At 36.1% G+C, this 20,925-nt stretch overlaps 1 protein-coding gene across 1 annotated transcript in view; it reads right to left on the bottom strand.

Moving 5' to 3' along the window:
• Nucleotides 1-20,925, bottom strand: part of KHDRBS3 (KH domain containing, RNA binding, signal transduction associated 3) — a 153,047-nt gene that overhangs the window by 100,095 nt on the left and 32,027 nt on the right. Inside the window, exon 5 of the mRNA XM_008582820.1 lies at nt 10,558-10,697. Within this exon, the coding sequence (XP_008581042.1) occupies nt 10,558-10,697 (140 nt within the window). The remainder of the gene's footprint in view (nt 1-10,557; nt 10,698-20,925) is intronic.

The following is a 20,925-nucleotide window of genomic DNA, read 5'->3' as shown; positions in this document are numbered from 1 at the left end:
ATATGGTATTTTATTTGCTCCTCAGGGGAAACTTGTAGAACTGGCAGTGCTGGCCCCGTTTGACTGAAATGTAGAGAAGTGAAGTAGCTTTCATGTGCTACTTAAATAATCAATAGTGGCAGTGACATTTAAAATTACATCTATCTGATTCTAAAGCCCTCCTCTTTATGTGCCACCCTTCAGGGGCAAAAATAGAAACCTTCAACCCAGCAGCAAGTGAGCATGCAAATTAAACTGGCAAGCATTATTTAGTCCAACACTAAATTCATAGTACTTTTGCTTTTAGTTTTACGGGTGATAGAAAGATCCTACGGAACACAAAACTTGTGGTGTTGGGGTGGTGGTAAATGCATTCTTGCCATATGAGCAATCAGGAATTTCTTAAGATTTTTGAAAAACTGATTTCTATTCATTTATTATTTCACTGAACATTTACTGAACACACACTGAGTTCCATGACTAGGTTTAGACCCAGAAATACAAAGGACAAAAGGCATATCTCCTCTGTAATATGAGCCCAATATAGTCTGGAATTAAACAAATGTAGTACAGTAATTACGTTGCCATATGGTCCCAGTAATAGCAGAGGTTAGCACAGAATGTGAGACAGTCAGAAAAGAAATGCAGTACCAAGCTGGAGTTATTACATACTTTTAGAAAAATTTATTTCAAGAACTCAACAGAGGGGAAATATACTTAACTAATGTAAAAGTATATGATGCAATCCTTCTGAGGCCTTCAGCAAGTGTTGTATGAACAGACTTTTTTTTTTTTTCCTTTTTGTCTTTTTTCTCGTGTCCGGCAACGGATCACAACCCTCAGTGTCGCGCCCGTACCGGACCGGGACTGGCAACGGGATCGCAAACCTCGGTGCTGCGCCCCCACCTCGCTCAGCCAGTGAGCGGGAACCGGTCTGTATGTGGGATCCGAACCCTCGGCAGGAGCGCCGCTGAGCTCCCAAGCGGGGCACTGTAGCAGTGCGCCACCGGGCCGGCCCTGAACAGACTTTTTTAATATCTGAGAACCTCTTCATTCTTTATATTTAGGATAAAGTTTTATTCAATTGTACCCAGAGTCTTCTGTACTGGACCAATTTTAGCAGTACTATAATAATCAGAGGGGAATAGCTTAAAAGCTCTTCGGCACTGCAGTTAACATACATCCTCATCAAACTGACTAGTGGTCAACTCCAACTACATCCAGCTGCTGCAGGTGTGTCCAAGGGAGTTAATATGCAGGCAGTTCATTCAGAGGCATTTAGAAGTAATTATGACGATCACCACCACTTGGGGCCCATTAAAGGATCTGTGTTGTTTGCTTTAGCAAAAATAAGTCTGACTGTTCCTTCTATTAAATTGTTTAGTGCTCTGCTCCCAAGCGGCGCACTGTAGCAGTGCGCCACCGGGCCGGCCCTGAACAGACTTTTTTAATATCTGAGAACCTCTTCATTCTTTATATTTAGGATAAAGTTTTATTCAATTGTACCCAGAGTCTTCTGTACTGGACCAATTTTAGCAGTACTATAATAATCAGAGGGGAATAGCTTAAAAGCTCTTCGGCACTGCAGTTAACATACATCCTCATCAAACTGACTAGTGGTCAACTCCAACTACATCCAGCTGCTGCAGGTGTGTCCAAGGGAGTTAATATGCAGGCAGTTCATTCAGAGGCATTTAGAAGTAATTATGACGATCACCACCACTTGGGGCCCATTAAAGGATCTGTGTTGTTTGCTTTAGCAAAAATAAGTCTGACTGTTCCTTCTATTAAATTGTTTAGTGCTCTACCAGCCAAAGAAGTGGCTTTGGAATTAGTGTGTTTGGATTAAGACTACCAATTGATGATGTAGCTTTCTAGGTTTAAACATTAAAATAACTTTAATACTAAAGGTTTAGTTTTTCGTTTCTCTATGTCTTGGTATTTCTTTCACCAACTGATTAATTGCATCCTCTACTGTTTCTAGTTTTACATGTTTGGAAAACTTGAATTTACAGTGTTTGAATAATAAAGATATTAATTTGGCTTTGATGTATTGTAACATTTCTATATAGAATTTCAGGTTATTTCTTCCTCTAATGTGAATGACTTAAATTTTAATGTTACATTTACATTCCGAGAGAATGCTTGCTAATAATAAATTAATTTTAGCAAACATCTGGGGTATTCTTTTTCAAATATAAGAACATAAAAGTGACAAAAGAGAGAGCATGAACTCTGGTTTGAGGAAGAAGCTGGATATAAATGTTGACTCCACCAGAAACTAACTGCACAAAATTTGAAGAAGTATAACTTCTATATTTACAGTCTTACTTTCATCATTTATAAAGTGGGAATAATATTTGGTTTATATACAGTTGTTGCGAGGCTTTAAAAGGGCCACATATATAAAATTTCTGGCATGCGTGTGTTCTCAAAAAAACATCAGAAGGTCCCACTGCTTCCAGTATAGCTACATAAGCTCCAACCAAACCAATGTTTGGGAAGATAACAACTCTAAACTTTGAGTAAAATACAAAAAACAATTACTTAAAGATACTAGGTAATGATTAGAAGCGGGCAGATGCTGGAGGGCTGCTGACATTCAGGAAAAGGTACCTGGACATGGCAACTTCTGGCTTTTAGCATGAGGACAGGCTGCGGCAGGCATACACAGCAGCTAAAACTCTTACTGAGGGCCCATAGTCTTTGTGGCCTGAAGAATCAGAGGTCAAAGTATGGGGCCAACCACAGCTGCTGGAAAGTGAGGAGGGAATTGAAGAAAGAAGAGAGCCAGAGGCAGAAAGCCACAAATTCTATGAGCTCTAGCCAAATCTCTTGTGACCACTGAACCACAAATGCATAGGGCAGACTGCAAGTATCCCTGAAAAAAATGAACAATCTCTAGTGAGACTTGAACTGCTTACCAAGTGATGGAGTTTGGATGTATTGTCCTCCCAGAACTCACAAGGAAATTTCATCCCCAGTGTGTCAGTTTGGGCGGATCCCTCATGAATGGATTAATACTCTCCCTGGGGGAAGGGGGCCGGAGTGAGATTTCCCTCTATTAGTTCCTGCAAGGGCTGGTTGTTTAGAAGACCCTGGCACCTCCTCTTTCTCTCTTGCTTCCTCTTGCCATGTGATCTGCTTGTACCCAACGGCTGCCTGCCACTTCCTGCCATGAGTAGAAGCAGCCTGAGGCCCGCACCTAATCATGACAGATGCAGCTGTCCCAGAATAATAAGCCAAATAAACCTCTGTTCTTTATAAATTACGCAGTCTCAGGTATTCTGTTATAGCAACACAAAATGGACTAATACACTGAGACAGACTTTGCAGTTTGAATCCGATCAAACTATTTGCTAAAACAAACATTCTAACAAAATAAAATAAAATAAACACTTTTTGGAGGAACATAACAAAGTCTAGCATTTTCACAACATAACATGTACTCCTAAATAGCCCAGATTAATTAGCAAAGGCTTAATTTAAACATAGCTTTCATAAATGTTTAATGTATAAATGGAAATATGCTGGTAATGAAAAAATAAATCGTAGCAGAAAAATAAAAATGATTAATAATCAAATGAAAATGTGAAGTATGCATAAAGCAAATGTACTTCACAGGGACTGGTTTTCCAAAGCCTTGCAGTTTCAAATATCGACCTTACAAAAACCAGGAAATTTTCCCCAGGCCATTTAGTCTCTGTTGTAAGATAAAGAGTTGTAACACAACAAGGCTGCTGGTTCAAAGACAGACAAGTTACTAACTGATATGTAAAGTTACTGGGAAGCTGCTGGAGGGAGAAGAAATGTTTGCTAGATAAAGCTTTTGTTAGTGGATCTACTTAATTGCATGTTACCAACTTCTATTGTTAAAATTTGTTAAACGATACTTAGCAAAAACCCCACCTGTGTTCTCTTCCTGTAACTTCCTGGTCTGAAGAATAAATGCGGGAAGAGAACCCCAATTCATAGTTAATTTCTCAAATGGAAGGAATGCCTTGCTCTTGAGGGTTTGGGGAGATTAACCCCTTTCTGGGGCTTCTCACTGCTCAGAAGAGATGGGCTTTGAGTATTCTTTGGTGGCTCTGTCACGCAGGAGAAAAGGCGTGACAAATCCATGGGAGGCAAAGCAACATGAAAACTTTACAACTGAAAAAATACAGTACCTGAAATAATATCAATGAACAGGCTTAACCCCAGAATAAAAAACACAAAGGAAAGAGGCAGTGAAGTTTGAGGCTTGATTGAGAGATTGACTGGTCTGGAAAACAGAGAAAAATGATAAGGAAAATGAACAGAGCCTCAAAGGCCTGTGGGGCACTATCACAAGGCTAGAATTTCCCAAGCTTTCTCAGTTCACAATGCACTTAGCGGTCTCAGTAATTTATTCATAGTATTTCCCCCAGGCCAAAATAGAGAGCAACACGATTCTGATAATTGAATTGTGAGGTCCGCATAACTTACGCATTCACTTCCTAACAACTCTGTAGCTGTTTGAAAATATATATGTATATAAATTGAAAGGAAATATTTCATTATTAAATAACCACAATTACAAAGCATATTGGGAACCATATAACTTCTTAAACCATGGGACCAAATAAGACACTGTCATTCTCATTTCCTCATCCACACTGATTTTCACATGATGCGTGCTATAACAGCAATTGCAGAAATACCAGCTTCACATAGATACGCTATCATTAAAATCAGTGGAGCATGATCTAATGTTGAAACAATAAATGATTACCCTAAACTCACAATTACTGCAGTATCTCAAAGATACTGATTATTACTGTGTTTCCTATGAAATTTTAAAACTATCCCATGGCAACACTGTGAGTTTGTTCCAGTGCCTCAGCATCTTGGCATAAAGTCTGGGAAACAGAGTCATAAGATTAACATGTGTAACTACAGTCCAAAAAAGGGGAAAGAAAAAGGGGCAAGTAAAATATTTAAAGAAACAATAGCTAAACATTTCCCCAATTTGGGCCGGCCTGGTGGCACACTGCTACAGTGTGCCGCTTGGGAGCGTGGCGGCGCTCCTGCCGAGGGTTCGGATCCCACATACAGACCGGTTCCCGCTCACTGGCTGAGCGAGGTGCGGGCACAGCACTGAGGGTTGCGATCCCGTTGCCGGTCTCGGTCCGGTATGGGCGTGACACTGAGGGTTGCGATCCGTTGCCGGACACGAAAAAAGACAAAAAGGAAAAAAAAAAAAAACATTTCCCCAATTTGATGAAAGCTGATAAAAGACGCTGAGTGACTAGGTCTGCCTAATAAGCTACCTTAACACAAAGAAACCACATTCAGCACCCTATATTGGTGAACGTGTATTTCCTGCTGGAAAGAGGCTTAATCATCTTTGTTCATGTCTCTTACTGCTGCTTCTGGTATTAAATGTAGGGAGATAAGCCTGACTTCTATTTGGAAGAAAGGGCCAGAAGGGCCAGAGTAAAGGCCAGTAGAAAAGCAACACAAAACAAACCAATTGTTTTTAAAAGAGGAATAGAAGAGAGCATCTTTTGGCATTCAAAACTGTGTAGTCCAGACCACCAAAGAGGTAGGCAAATGTGAGAAAGACCAACTGAGAAAAACATAAAACTAAGCAAAAAGTGTGTTGCCTGGTGGGCCTCAATTCTACATCAGTGTTGCTTCTCAAATTCTCTCTCTGCTGGGGTTTCCTGGGCCTTGGAAGGAGTTAGGAAGGTAACATTTTCAAAGCAATGCTTTTTAGATGCACTGTGCAGGACAGATGGCAGAAACTTCTTATCTCCTAAGTTAAAAAAGTATAATCTTATTTCTCTCATTTGAAACTAAAATAAAAAGGTTTTATTAAAACATTTATTACTTCTCACTGGAGGACTTAATTTTAGATTGTTTACGTCCTGTAGCAGAAAGGGCTCTTGAAGTCATAACAGCAGGGCACATTCATGAAGATTCCAGTAATAACTTGTTCCACTGTGAAATTCCAAAGTGGCGATATCCATGTGACCATTCCGAAAGCTAATGCCCGCGCAGTCCAGTTATTTGACAAATAAGAACGACATTAATAAAAGAATATTTAATGGTCAACACTTGATCAGAGAGAGCTTAAAGAATGTGTTTTTGTACTTTATTCACTTTGTTATTTACTGAGAGATTAGCATATGCCAGGTACTAGGGACACAGGACTTTTATGAACTTACATTATAATGAGGAATAACCAATTAAAATAGTGAACTAACAAGGTAAATTCAGCTTGATAAATGCTACTAAGTAAGCAGGACAGTGTTATGAACCAGATCTGGATTAGAGAATGGCTCCTTGAAAGCAGGTGATCAGCAAAGGCTTCTGTTACAAGGTGCCAGCATATGTTGAGCATGCAATGCTGAGGAGTAGGTAGCCAGACACTTGGAGACAAAGCACCCCAAGGAGGGGGAGGAGTGAAGGCAAAGGAGTAGGAAAAAAATGAGCTTGGCCTGTTAAAAGAACAGAAAGGAGACCAGTATGGCTGGAATGAAGAAAATGGAAAAGTGGAATGAGATGAAGTCAGAAAGGCGAGCAGAGTACCAGATCATGCAAGTGTGTATCAGGAAATCTGGATTTTCTTACAGCTGCAAAGGAAGTCATGGAAAGATTTTAAGTAGGGGAAAGATATAATCAAATCTAACTTTAAAAGGTTATTGTGACTGCAAACAAAAACTAGTGGTGTGGATTAGATTAGGAAGAATAGCAGAGGTGATTAAAAAAACAGGTTTGAGGTTTATTTTAGAGGCATAAAGATATAATCAAATCTAACTTTAAAAGGTTATTGTGACTGCAAACAAAAACTAGTGGTGTAGATTAGATTAGGAAGAATAGCAGAGGTGATTAAAAAAACAGGTTTGAGGTTTATTTTAGAGGCATAATCAAAATGACTTACTGAGGAATTGAATATGGTGAAAAGGAATGTTATTAAAAATGTTATTACATCATATGAAGACCAATATATGACTATCCATTGGAGATATTTCTCCCAAGTCTCAGAACTAGAAAGTACTAGGCTTCAATGAGTATGTTTTTCTTTTTTTTGTATTGTTACTATTTTTAGACATTTAGACACTGAATTCTGTAACCAAGTTTTCCTAAGCTTTGACCACTAGGAAACTGAGAGATAATTTCAAGACCAACTTCATCAGCTGTAAAGAATGTTATTAACCTGTACATCTTTGTGTACTAACTTTACCCTTGTGGATTTTAATTTCCTACCTTAACTGCCACATCAATTAATTTTTACTTTTTATTATGTTTATTCTGTTAGATAAACCATTTTACTTTGGTAAGTTAACACGTGAGTTCATGAGAAAAAGTAGTAAATAAATAAAAGCCTTTTTATCATAGCTTATATTAAAAGTGCTACTATATGCTATAATAAAAATATAATAAAAGTGCTAGAATGAAAGTTCTATGGGAGACTTGGAGTAGGGCAATGGAGAGAAGAAAAAAAAACTATCCTGGATGAAACACAAGGGAAAGATCAAACAGACGGTACTTCTCTGGCTTCACATTCCTCATCTGTAAAATGGTGATGTTAACAAAATAGTGCCAACATCAAAGAATTGTTATGAGGCTTTACTTAGTTAATACTCTGTTAAGTGCTTAGAAAAGTCCTTAACATTAATCAACAGTAGGCACTATATAGGTGTTTGGTAAAAGAAGTTTCAGTTTAGGATGTGTAGTGGATTGAACTATGTCACCTCCAAACTCACTGAAGTTTGAATTGTATCCCCCAAGTTTTATGTATTAGAAACTTTGGCCGGCCCGGTGGCGCACTGCTACAGTGCGCCGCTTGGGAGCGCGGCAGCGCTCCCGCCGAGGGTTCGGATCCCACATACAGACCGGTTCCCGCTCAGTGGCTGAGCGGGGTGCGGGTGCAACACTGAGGGCTGCGATCCCGTTGCCGGTCCCGGTCCGGTACGGGCGCGACACTGAGGGTTGTGATCCGTTGCCGGACACGAACAAAGAGACAAAAAGGAAAAAAAAAAAAAAGAAAAAGAAACTTAGCCTCCACTGTGACTGTTAAGAGGGTGGGAAATCCTATTCTGGCAATTGAAAGGTGGAATCTTGAAGAGGTGATTGAATTGAAGGACTGTACAGTAGTGAATAGATTAAAAATGGTGGTCAGGGGCCTTGTTCTGAGGGCTTTAAAAGAGGAGAGTCTGCCTCTCTCTCTCTCTGCTCTCTCTGCTTCCACCATCTTGCAATGTGAGACCCCTGGGTCACTGTTGCCACCACCAAATGGACCTTGGACTTCCCAGACTCAGAAACAGTAAGCAATACATTTCATTTTTCTTTATAAATCACCCAGTTTTAGGTATTTTGTTATAAGTAACAGAAACAGACTAAGACAGGATGTAAAGAAAAGTAGGATTTAAAGTAGGTTGGGAGGTAGAGGGCAGAAACACAGAATTGTGGAAGAAGAAACAACATGAACGAAGACAACAAGCTTTAGGAAACAAAGTTTCTAGCCCAGGGCTGGTTAAAATGTGCAGGAAACACAGCAACATAATCAGTAAAGACTAAACTGGAAAGAGGTTTTGAGAAAAAACGCAGAGGGGCTTTGAATGCCTCTTCTAGGAATATGGAAAAACAGGCTATTTAAATGATTTGGCACCAATAAGACTATAACCATATAGAGGAAAGAAACTAGGGTATGTGTGCAGTGCTCTACCCAGTGCAGCATATGAGCTGCTTATGATTTCAAGTAACCATATGGTGGCCTTAAGTATGCAAATAAAGACATTTGACTCTAGCACTAAACCATCCAATGTTTAAAATAGTTAATTAAAAAATTAGCAAATTAAAAAGCAAACATTTTAATTAAAATGTTAAAAATTGTTAACAATTAAAATTGTTTTAAAACAATCCTATCAGAGAATAGTAACCATCAAGACAATGAAATGGCTTTATATGACAAATAGTAATTAATGCTATAATCAAGAGGAAATATTTTTCATCTGGGAAGATGGAGATGTTCCTCCAGGTACTATATTCCAAAAAAAGAAACGAAGCTTTTCCTTTCCTCATCTGTTTATAACATTTCCAACTCAATTAAAAAACAGGCAACAAAATTAGAAATTATCTTCAGTAAAAATGGCAGATATGGTTTAGGGACACAGCATCCCCTAAACAATGGCATTGCATGTGTTCAATTCTCTATATTCTCTAGCCAAAGAATATTTATTCTGTGCTTAGGTTTTGCAACTAGAATATAGGTAAGAGCAATTTAATCTTAAGTGAAATAAGTAACACTGAGTTACTTTTATTACAGATAGATAAGACATAGAGATATATATCAAATAAATTTTTTTTTTTTTTAAACACTGCTCTTTTTTATTTTTTTTTCCTTTTTGTCTTTTTTACTGACCGGCAACGGGATCGCAACCCTCGGTGTCGCACCTGCACCACACTCAGCCAGCGAGTGGGAACTGGTCTCCACATGGGATCCGAACCCTCGGCGGGAGCGCCTCCGCACTTCCAAGCGGCATACTCTCCAGTGCGCCACCGGGCTGGCCCTCAAATAAATGTTTTAACAAACTTTTTGTATACTAACCTTAGTTGCATTAGTAAGGTTATATACATACAAAAAGAAAGTATATATATATATGTATGTATGTATACACACACACACAGGTATAGAGATATCCCTCTGTCTCTATTACTAAAAAGTAAAAAGAAAGGAATGCTGGAATACAAATGTTCTGTCTTTCTCCTTTTACTTATCTATATGCATTTTCTGTTCATTTTTTGGGTGAGATCCAAAGACAGACGTCTGATTTTCAAAGGGGTACAGAGATAATTCCTTGATTGGGAGGTATCTGCTATGGCATCAATAAAGCACCTAGTCTATTAGGAACACACACTATATGCTTCATACATGTACAAACGAACATATAAACTGGTAATGTAGGGTCAGGACAAGTTTGGAGATGTCTGAAAAAGTTTGTTACTATATTTGGCATATTTTGGGAAAAGGCACAAGCTCTCATCATAATAAAGACAAAACTAACATGGAAAATGTAATATGCTAAATAATATTAGGACACCCAAAATTATGTTGTCCATTACCTTATTTAGAAAAGGGGCCTTTGCAGATGTTTTAAAGGACCTTGAGATGGAAAGATTATCCTGGATCATCCATGTGGGCCTTAAATACAATCACATGTATCCTTATAAAGGGGAGGCAGAGGGAGATCAGACACAGAAGAGAAGACAGTGTGAAAATGAAGGAAGAGATCACAGTGATGTGGCCACAAATCAAGGAATACTGGCAGTCACCAGAAACCAGAAGGGACAAAGAAAAGATTTTCCCCAGAACCTCCAGAGGGAGTGCAGCCCTGCCAACACCTTGACTTTGGCCTAGTGATATTGATTTTGGACATCTGGCTTCAATTACTATGAGGAAATAAATTTCTATTGTTATCAGCCACTAATTTGCACAGATACATTGATAGAACTTTTTCAGCTATTACTAAAAAAACACTTAAACTATTGCCATGAGACCCTAACCAAAAAAAAAAAAAAAAAAAAAAGGAGTCAATTAATTACACTTACCTCGTTATTGCTGGGGTTGGTACACCTCTTGTACGCAAGGTGGGTTTCCCTCGAACCACTGGGACATCTGCACTTTCTGAACCACCATTCAAATATGTTAATTCCTGGAGCTGGGCTTGCCTGATTTCATCATTATAGTCCTGCACAGAAGACCGAAGAAAACGTAATTCCCTTCATATTAAAAATACAAAAGTACTTAGAATAAAAAGCAAACTTTTTTAAAAAAAAGGTTAGAAAAATAGTTGAATTCACAAAATCAGATATGAGTTTGTTAAAATGAAAATTTCTTAATAAATTTTTGCAAAAAGGGAAAAAATGCCCAGAGTATTTTTTCCTGAGCTAAAATTTTCTATCATCAACCATAAATTCCCTCCCTGGGCATACTTTCCAAGTGAAACATTTACAATAATATTAAAATAACATATAATATATGGACATTGTTATTTACAACTCAACTAGTAGTTTTTGAGCACCAAAACTAGGATGTACCAAGTACCAGAAAAACAAAAGAAGCCAGGATCCCAGAAGCCAAGAACTCAGTCTAGCAAAGGAGAAAGACATACATACAACATGAAAGATTTTCTGAAATTAAGAACCACATGTACACATTCTTTTTGTACATTTATTTCCATTTAGATATTGCAAAACTTCTGAAACTCAACATTTCCAAAAGTGAATACATAAACTTATTCCTGCAAACTTATTCTTCATCTTTCACCTTACTGTCTAAATATTCAACTCAGAAATTTGGGAATTATCCTTGATTCTTCCCTCTTCCCTACCACACTCAATTCGATTCAGAAATAATCAAGAAACATGGAATAAAGAAATAAAAGTTTGCTCTGTTTTACAATAAACAAAAGTTCAGGTCTAAGCAATCAAAAAGGAAAGTCATTTAACCCAGTGGTGGACTGTAAGAGCAGGTTCTCTACCAGACGTATCACTTAAGGATGAGTGAGAACTAATAATCAGAAGGGCACAGTAGAATATTCCACACGGAAGGAAAAACATCTTAAGATTTAAAAGTAATATTGTATCGAGGGAAAAGAAAGAAGTGTAACAATTTGGGGTGTGTGTGAGGGAAAGCAGAGGTCAAATCATGCAAAGCCTTAAGTCATTTTAAAGATAACTTTAAATGTTTCGAGTTAAGGGTGCTGAAAAGCCTTTAATGATTTTCAGAAGGTAAGCTGCATGTTTGTGTTCTGGAAAGATCATTCTAGAACTAGTGATACAGATGACATAAGACTAAAAGCAGGGATCAATAAAACATTACACCCCCCAAAAGCAGGGATCAATAAAACATCACACCCCAAAACATACATGCTTCTCAAGTGCACACTGAACATTATCAAGGATAGGCTATATGTTGGGCCATCACACAAGTCTCAATAATTTTGAAAGAACTCAAATCATACAAAGTATATTTTCTTATTACAATGAAATAAATTAGAAATTCATTAAAGAGAGAAATTGGGGAAATTCACAAATATTCCAAAATGAAAGAACATAATCAAAATATCCATTAGAAAACAAAACAGAAACTACAAGAAAAATTAGAAAATACCCCAAGAATGAAAATGAAAACACAACACACCAAAATATACAGGATACATCTAAGATAGTGCTCAGAGGAAAATTTATAACTTCAAATGCCTATACTTAAAAAGTAAGTTTTCAAATCAATAATCTAAGCTTCCATACCTTTAAAAATAGAAGAAAAAAAAAGTAAAACCAAAGTAGGAGGAAAAAAATAAAATTAGAACAAAAATAAATGAGAGAAAACGAGAAAAATCAATAAAATCAAAAGTTGATTAGTTTAGAGGATTAACAAAATTGATAAACATGTAGCTAGACTGACCAAGAAAGAAACAAAAGATAAAACTCGGATTATTAAAATCAGAAATAAAAATGGGGCATCACTTGGACTTCAAAGAAATAAAAGGATTTTGAGGGAATACAATAAACAATTGTATGCCAACTTAGATGACAGGGATAAATTTCTAGAAAGACAAAAACTACCAAAATTGATTCAGGAAGAAATAGAAAATCTGAACAGATAATATTACGTATATCACAGTAAGAAATACATAATTTGGTCTCTGCCCTGGGTTCTTGACACAAAGTGCCTTAACCCCTCGGAATTTCCTAAGTGAAGGAGGAAAGAGGAGCATCTTTTATTCTTCATAATAAGCCCCTTTCAACCATGCCTGAGTTCATGCTTATGAGGTAACACCTGGAGTGGGCTGGTTCGAATGAATAGAAGATGAGAAAATTTCATCCCCAACCCCAGAACTTTAGGAGTTGCAGACTGACTTAATCTTCAATGGCCAATGATTTAATCTACCAAGCCTACACAATAAAGCCTCCATAAAAACCTTAACTGATGGGGTTTAGAAAGCTTTCACGTTGGTGAATGCATCCATATTGCAGAACGGCGGCATACCCAACCCCTACAGGGATAGAAGCCTCTATGCTCACGACCCTTCCAGACCTTGTCCTATGTACCTCTTCATCTGTATTTTTATAATATCCTTTATAATATGAGGGTACTTCAAAAAGTTCACAGAAAGATCTGTATTATCTTTTCATTCTATTTTCCCACAAACTTTCAGAAGTGCCCCCATAAGCCAGTATTGTAAGCAAACTGTTACCCTGAGTTGTGTATCTTTTCATTCTATTTTCCCACAAACTTTCAGAAGTGCCCCCATAAGCCAGTATTGTAAGTAAACTGTTACCCTGAGTTGTTATAGCAAATTATCACACCCAAGGAATGGGCATGGAAACCCATGATTTGCAGCCAAGTTTATCAGAAATACGACTGGCACCTGAACTGAGGGCAGTCTCGTGGGACTACGTCCTTAACCTTTGAGGTCTGAAGCTAATTTCGGGTACTGTCAGAACAGCACTTGGTGTACAAAAAGTTGGAGAATTGGTTGGTAGGGGGGAAAAACCCCACACATATGGTGTCAGAAGTATTGTGCATAGAAAAACGTTTTTTTTCTTTAACAAGAGGCTAAATTACTATTTTAAAATGTTCCTGCAAAGAGAAGCCTATGCCCACATGATTTAAACAGTGAATTCTAAAAATTTAAATAACGGTTACTGCTACTCCTTCACAAACTCTTCAAAAACAATTCATAGAAAGGGACACTTCCTAATTCATTCTATGAAGCCAGTAATGTCCTGATTCCAAAACCAGACAAAAACATCACAAGATAAGAAAACTACAGAAAAATATCCTTATCAATCAATACAGATATTAAAGCTGTCCAAAAAAAAATTTAGAAGCCAAATACAGGAGCAAAATTTATGTACAACAATCAAGTAGAACTTATCCCAGGGTGCAAGACTGGCTTAATGTCTGAAAGTCACTTAATGTAATATCATAATAATAAAATAAAGGACAAAAACCACATGATCATTTCAACAAATAAAAAGTTTGACAGAAGAATCTGACTTTAATGATAAAAATATTCAACATACTAGGAAAACCCACAGCAAGTATCATATCTAATGGTAAAAGAATAAAAGCATCACCCTAAGATCAGGAACAAAACAAGGATGTCCACTCTCACCACTTCTACTCAGCGCTATACTTGAGGTTCTAGCCAGGATGATTACATTACAAAAAGAAATAAACAACATCCAGACTGAAAAGGAAGAACTAAAACAATCTCTGTTCACAGATGGCATAAGCCTATATACAGAAAATCCTAAGGAATCCTCAAAAAAATAATAATAATAATAATGGAGCTAATAAACGAGTTTACCAAGGCTGCAGGACACAAGATCAATATACAAAAATCAGTTGTATTTCTTTACATAGGCAATGAACAATCCAGAAATGAAATTAAGAAAACAAGTCTATTTTAAGTAACACTGAAAAGAATAACATAATTAGGAATAAACTAACAATTTTGTTAATAAAAGATTTGTCCACTGAAAACTACAAAATATTGTTGAAAAAAATTTAAAAGATCTAAATAAATGGAAAGATACCCAATGCTCATGGATAAGATGACTTAATATTGTTAAGATAACAGTATCCTCAAATTGATCTAGAGATTCAAGGAAATCTTTATCAAAAACCCCTATTGACTTTTTTGCGGAAATTAACAAGCTGATCCTAAAATTCATATGGAAATGCAAGGAACCAAGAATAGCCAGAACAATCTTTAAAAAGAAGAACAAAGTTGGAGGAATGGCATGTTCCCATTTCAAAACTTATTACAAAGCTACAGTAATCAAGACTGCATGGTAAAGGCATAATGGATAGACATAAAAATCAATGAAATAGAATTGAGAGCCCAGACATAAGTTATGGTCAATTGACTTAAATATAAATAGTCTCTTTTACAAATGGTGCTGCAACAACTAGATATCCATATAAAAAATAGGACCCCTACTTCATGCCATACCCCCAAATTAGATCTAATTGGATAACAGACCTAAATGTAGGAGCTAAAACTACAAAACTGTTAGATAAAAACATAAGGAGTAAATCTTCAAAAAGCAGACTGAAAAGGTATGCCAAGAAACTGAGAATAAAGAGATTATCATATTATAAAAGCCACAGAAAGTTAGTGTTGTAATCACATTCTGTCAAACAGCCAAGCCCTAATTCCATGGATTTACTAACAATAAAGCCAATATTGACTTCAGAAATAGCTGGTGAAGGGTAGAGCAGGAATCCATTACAGTGGGATGAAGAGAGAATGGGAGTCACTGACAGCACAAGGAAGGCAGATTCTTCCAGCTGAATGGCTACAAAGAGGAAGAAAGAGAAAGGATCATAGTTTGAAGGAAGGAAAGGAGAATCTTAAGATAGAAAAAAGAAGGGCATATAAGACCGTACAGAGAAAATTCAGGAGACTGTTTCCTGAATTATTTATAACTAGAATTAAAAACATTAAAGAAATTTAGTAAATTTACAAAAAAAAAAAAAAAATACCCAGTCTCTTCCTTACTTTTGAAAGCAGAAACAAAAAATGACTTGAAAGTTATAGCAGAAGGCACTGTGGAATAAAAATAAAAATATGAACACCAGTCAAAAAGGAAGTTGAAATTGTAATCAACTAATACCTCTGCAAAGTAGGAGGAAGGAAAGGCAAATGATGACCAATAGTAAGTCATTGTAATTAACAGGAAAAGCTAAGGGTGAGGGCTTTTTATTTTACTGTAAATATAGATTCTTTCCCTGACTTATTTGGGGTATTGTGACCTCAGAGGAGACGTCTGAATCTTTCTGTTATTATTCTAATCTCTAAAATAAGCCCACTATGTTCCCAAATATTTTACCAAAAATGTATAAAGATTAATAAATTAATTTGTAAAGCACATTCTAAATAAAATGTGCTACATAAAAGCTATATATTTGCCTTGTTGAAAAGCATTAAGAGGTGTAATACTAAATTGAATGTGTTTAAAAACAGATTTACAAGAAAACATGGCTAAGGCCTTATCCAAAAACAACATTAGCAAATTAAAAAAATAAAAAAAGCATTGCTCTAATATTAGGTGATTGATTACAATGGTGTCACAAAAACTATAATTACAGTCCATTTTAAATATCATTTTTGCAAAACTGTACTTCAAAATACACAGTGTAGCAGGAAAAAAAAAAATGGAATTACATCTGAGGTTAAGCCTGAATTTAACCAATGAACTTACCAGCTATAATTTTATACAATTTTTAAAAATTTTAGGTGACTGTTTCTTCTGATGTCAGATGGACACTACTGATATGATCACTGTAGTTACAATTTCCTGATCATTAAAATAATGATTTTAAATCGGTAGGGAGACCAAATCATACATGGCAGCTTACAAACTAACTTATTTTTATAATTTTACATCTGAAGTTATTTTAACCAACCATCTGAAAAGTGAAATTATTACAACATTAATATTAACATCACCATCGATAGCAAACAGTGGAAAAGTTATTAGAATTCTAATTATATATGTGTAGAAAAAATTTTTTCTATCCTGTGGGCTTAGAATCTATTTTAAATGTATGTTAGCCTGAAGAGTAGGGAAAAAAATTAAGGAGATCATCAAAAGTAACTTATTGAAATTCAGTGGTTTCTCTGCCAGGAATGTACGCTTCAGATATATTTGACAAATTATTTCAGTATTTATGTCCAAGGTTAATCCTGAGATCAGTGTTTGCATTATAATCTATAAAAAATGATCTGTGTTAATCATTTGAGGACCAATTAAATAAATTATAGAATGCATATGTAATGAAATACTATATAGATATTAAAATGAATGAAGTAAAACTTCGCATACACTCATATAGACATTTCCAAAACCACAGAAGCTTAAAAAAAATTAAAAAATGGGGCTTTTGGTCTAGCTAAGTGAGGAGTTTAGCAAAGCTTTCCCATAAAAAACAACAATAAAAGTAGATTAAATGTTCAAAGCAATCATTTTAGGAGTCTAAGAAACTGGCTGAAGGCATACAGTAAACTGAAAATACAATAAATTTATCCATAAAAAATTGCCAGATTTCAGGTAAGAAATTGGGATTCTGTGGCACTCTTGCCTGGGGATGCTACCATCCCTCCTCCCCAGCCCAGGTGGTGCATTAGTTCCACTAGGGTAGGGAAAGCCATGAAAACCCTTAGCTTTGTTGTAGAAGTAGACTCACTCAATTTGAAATAAAGGATGAAAAACCCCATGCTCAGCAGCACTGTTAATAACAGTAGCAATTTTGGTAACAAACGAATAGGGAAGACCGGTGAATCTGCAAGCCTAACAGTGTAATCTGAATCAGCAAGCCTAACAGTGTAATCTTGGGTGGGGCAAGCAACTCACTAGCCAGAAACTTAACAGAGAGATTCAGGAAACGAGATAGCCATGGAGGGCCTTGATAAGCTCTCCACACATCTCTGGCTGAATGGAAGGAAGACAGGCTCATGTATAGCAAAGAGTGGAGAGAGCCAAAGCTCTCCATACATCCTTGCCTGACAGTGAGTCTGTGCACATGCAGAGGAGACACAAGGAATCCCAGAGGAAAGTAAATGTCAGGGCAGACAAAGAAACGAACTACTGTGGACACTCCAACACACACATGGTTCCATCAGCAGAGGGTGGACAACTTAGCAACAAGAGTGAGCACAATCTCTGACCAATCACTGGCTGACCACTAAGCAGTGTAGATACAGAGAAAACTCCTAGTAGGCCAGGCTTAAAAATAAAAGCAAGAGAGAAAAACATTAACAGAAACATTTTAGCTATAAACCATGAAGGAGACAGATTTCACAAATTTAGTCCAACTAAATTATTAAAGAAATGGAAGACAAAAAAAAAAAAAAAACCAGCAATTATAGAATAAATTATATTCTATACATCTCTCCGGAAAGAAAAATCAGAATGCAGATTTGCTATAACATGTTACCTAAATGTAGAGTTTTCAACAAAAACTAAGAGACATGCAAAGAAATGGGAAAATGTGTGATACATACAAAGGGAAATAAAAAAGCAGTACAAAGAAACAATCCTGGAAGGGGCCCAGATGTTGAACTTACAAAAAAGAGATTTAAAAAGTAAAATAACTGCAATGAAAAATTCACTGGAGGAGCTCAGCAGCAGATTTGAGATGGTGGAAGAATTAGTGAACTTGAAGATAGGTCAATTAAAATTATCCAGTCTGAAGAAAATGATGAAGAAAATGATGCCCAGAAATCAGCAGGACAACATCAGATGTACCAACATACACAATAGGAATCCAGGGAGGAAGACGGAGAAAGAGAAAGAAAAAATCTTAAAGAAATAATGGCTGGAAACTCCCCACATTTACAGAAAAACATAAACCTATAGATCCACAAAGCTTAGCCACAAGTAGGATAAACATCATAGTCAAACTGCTGAAAGCCAAAGATAGAGAAAGTCTTCACAGCATCAAGACAAAAATAACAGATTGTGTACAGGAGAACAACAAAATGATTAATGACTCCCTTCTCATCAAAAATAATGAAGGCCAGAAGGCGTCAGAGTGGCATATTCAATGTGCTAGTGGGAAAAAATACTGTCAACCAAGAACTATATAACCTATCCTTTAGAATGTAGGTGAAATAAAGACATTCCCAGAAAAACTAAATAATTTTCCCCCCAACAGATCTAGGTTACAAAAAAGACTAAAGAAAGTCCTTCGGGCTGAAAAGAAATACCACCGTATGGCAACTCTACTCACAGGAAGAAATGAAGAGCACCAGAAACGGAAATATGTGGGTTAATATGAAAGACTATAAAAACACTGTGCTATAAACCAATATCCCTCATGATTACACATGCAAAAATCCCTAACAAACTATTAATAAACCATATCCAGCAAAATATAAAAAGGATTACATAGCATGCATGACTAAGTGGAATTTATCCTAGGCATGAAAATGGGCTTCACAAGTGAAAATCAACTAATGTAATACACTATCATCAACAGACTAAAGGAGAAAAAAAAAAATCACATGATCATCTCAGTAGGCAGAAAAAGCATCTGACAAAATTCAACACCCATGTTTACGCTATTTATTAATGGCAAAAACTCTCAACAACTAGAATAGAAGAGAATTTGTTTAACATGATGAAGGGCAGCAATAAAAAACCTACAGCTAATAGTGGAAGACTCAATGCTTTCTTTCTAATTTCAGCAACAATGCATTAAAGGTTCTTGTTAGTGAATATGCAATGAAATGAAATAGAATGGAATGGAATAGAAGAGAAGAGAACAATATAATAGCATATGATAGCATGACATGACATGACATGACATGACATACAATTAAAGGCATCCAGATTAGAAAGGAAGAAGTAAGACTGTATTCACAGATGACATGGTCACATGTCATGGAATCCTAATAATTCCATTAATTAGGATTAGATTAATTAGAATTCCAATTACTCATCTTAATAATTCTATTTTAGAAATAACACACTATAACTTACTAATAAACACATTCAGCAAGGTCACAAGATACAAGATCAATACATAAAAATCAACTGCATTTCTACATATTTGTAATCATCTGAAAATGAAATTTAAAAACAATTCCATTCACAATAGCATCAAAAAGCATACAATATTTAGAAATAAATTTCACAAAAGGAATGCAAGCTGGTACCCTAAAACCCTATCATTAACAGAATAAAAGAGAAAAAAAAAATCACACAATCATCTCAAAAGACAGAAAAAGCATCTGACAAAATTCAACACCCATGTTTACGCTATTTATTAATGGTGTAAAATATTGCTGAGAAAAATTATAAAATATCTTAAAAACAAAGTGAAGAAACATTTCATATTTTATATTCATGGACTAGAAGACTCAAAATTGTAAAGATGGAAATTATCCCCAAATTGATCTATAGATTGAATATAATATCTATCAAAATCCTAACAGTTCTTTATAGGAACTGACAGGCTGATCCTAAAATATATATAAAAATGCAAAAGTACCAGAAGAGCCACAACAATTTTGAAAAAGAATAAACTTGGCGAACTTACACAACCTGTATTTCAAAATTTATTATAAGGCTAAAGTAATTAAGAATATGCTACTGGTATAATGTCTAAAATACCTTATGTTTGATTAATTTTTTCCCTCTTGCTTTGGCAGCTGACTGGCATGGGGATCCGAACACCTTACTGAACTAACTGGCCAGCTTCCGTAGTTAATTTTCAACAATGGTACTAAGGCAGTTCAATGGGCAAAGGACTGTTTTTTCAATATATGGTGCTAGGACAATTGTACATCTATACAGAAAAAGACAAATTAAGATGCTAACTTCACAGCATACACAAAAATAAACTCAAAATGGACTACAGACAAATGAAAGAATACTATAAAACATTTAGAAGAAAACTGCAGAAAGTCTTTGTGACCTTAGGTTAGGCAAAAAGTTCTTTTGGCCAACCCAAATTCAGGGTAAGGGAAATCAGATCCTACCTCTTGGTGAAGGACTATAAAGGTCATGAGATGGGAGGTATTACTGCAGCAATCTTTGGAAAATAGAATCTGTTCCACCTGCTAGGTCAGCACTGACAGGTGTACGATGCATGAGCACTAAGATATAAACCTCTCCTTAGCTGTGGTCGTGCTATAGTTCCAATTTATAGTCAATATATGACTCATATCTGACTCTTCCATTAAACCATGAACTCCATGAGGGCAGGAATCATGTCTTTTACTAGCTCACATGTATCTATCACATAGCAAGCACTTAAAAAATTTGATTTTAAATTAAATGAATAAAAATGGACTGTCATATTTGCTTGCTGAAACCAAAAAATATATTAACTATTTTCAGTTCCCAGGTTACTAAATACTTAGTGCAATTCCATGTGTTGAATTTCTGAAGGCA

Source organism: Galeopterus variegatus, unplaced genomic scaffold (assembly GCF_000696425.1).
Source record: "Galeopterus variegatus unplaced genomic scaffold, G_variegatus-3.0.2 Scaffold2728, whole genome shotgun sequence".
Lineage (NCBI taxonomy): Eukaryota > Metazoa > Chordata > Mammalia > Dermoptera > Cynocephalidae > Galeopterus > Galeopterus variegatus.
The sequence above is the reverse complement of the archived record's forward strand: the minus strand, read 5'-3'. Positions and strand labels throughout refer to the sequence as shown.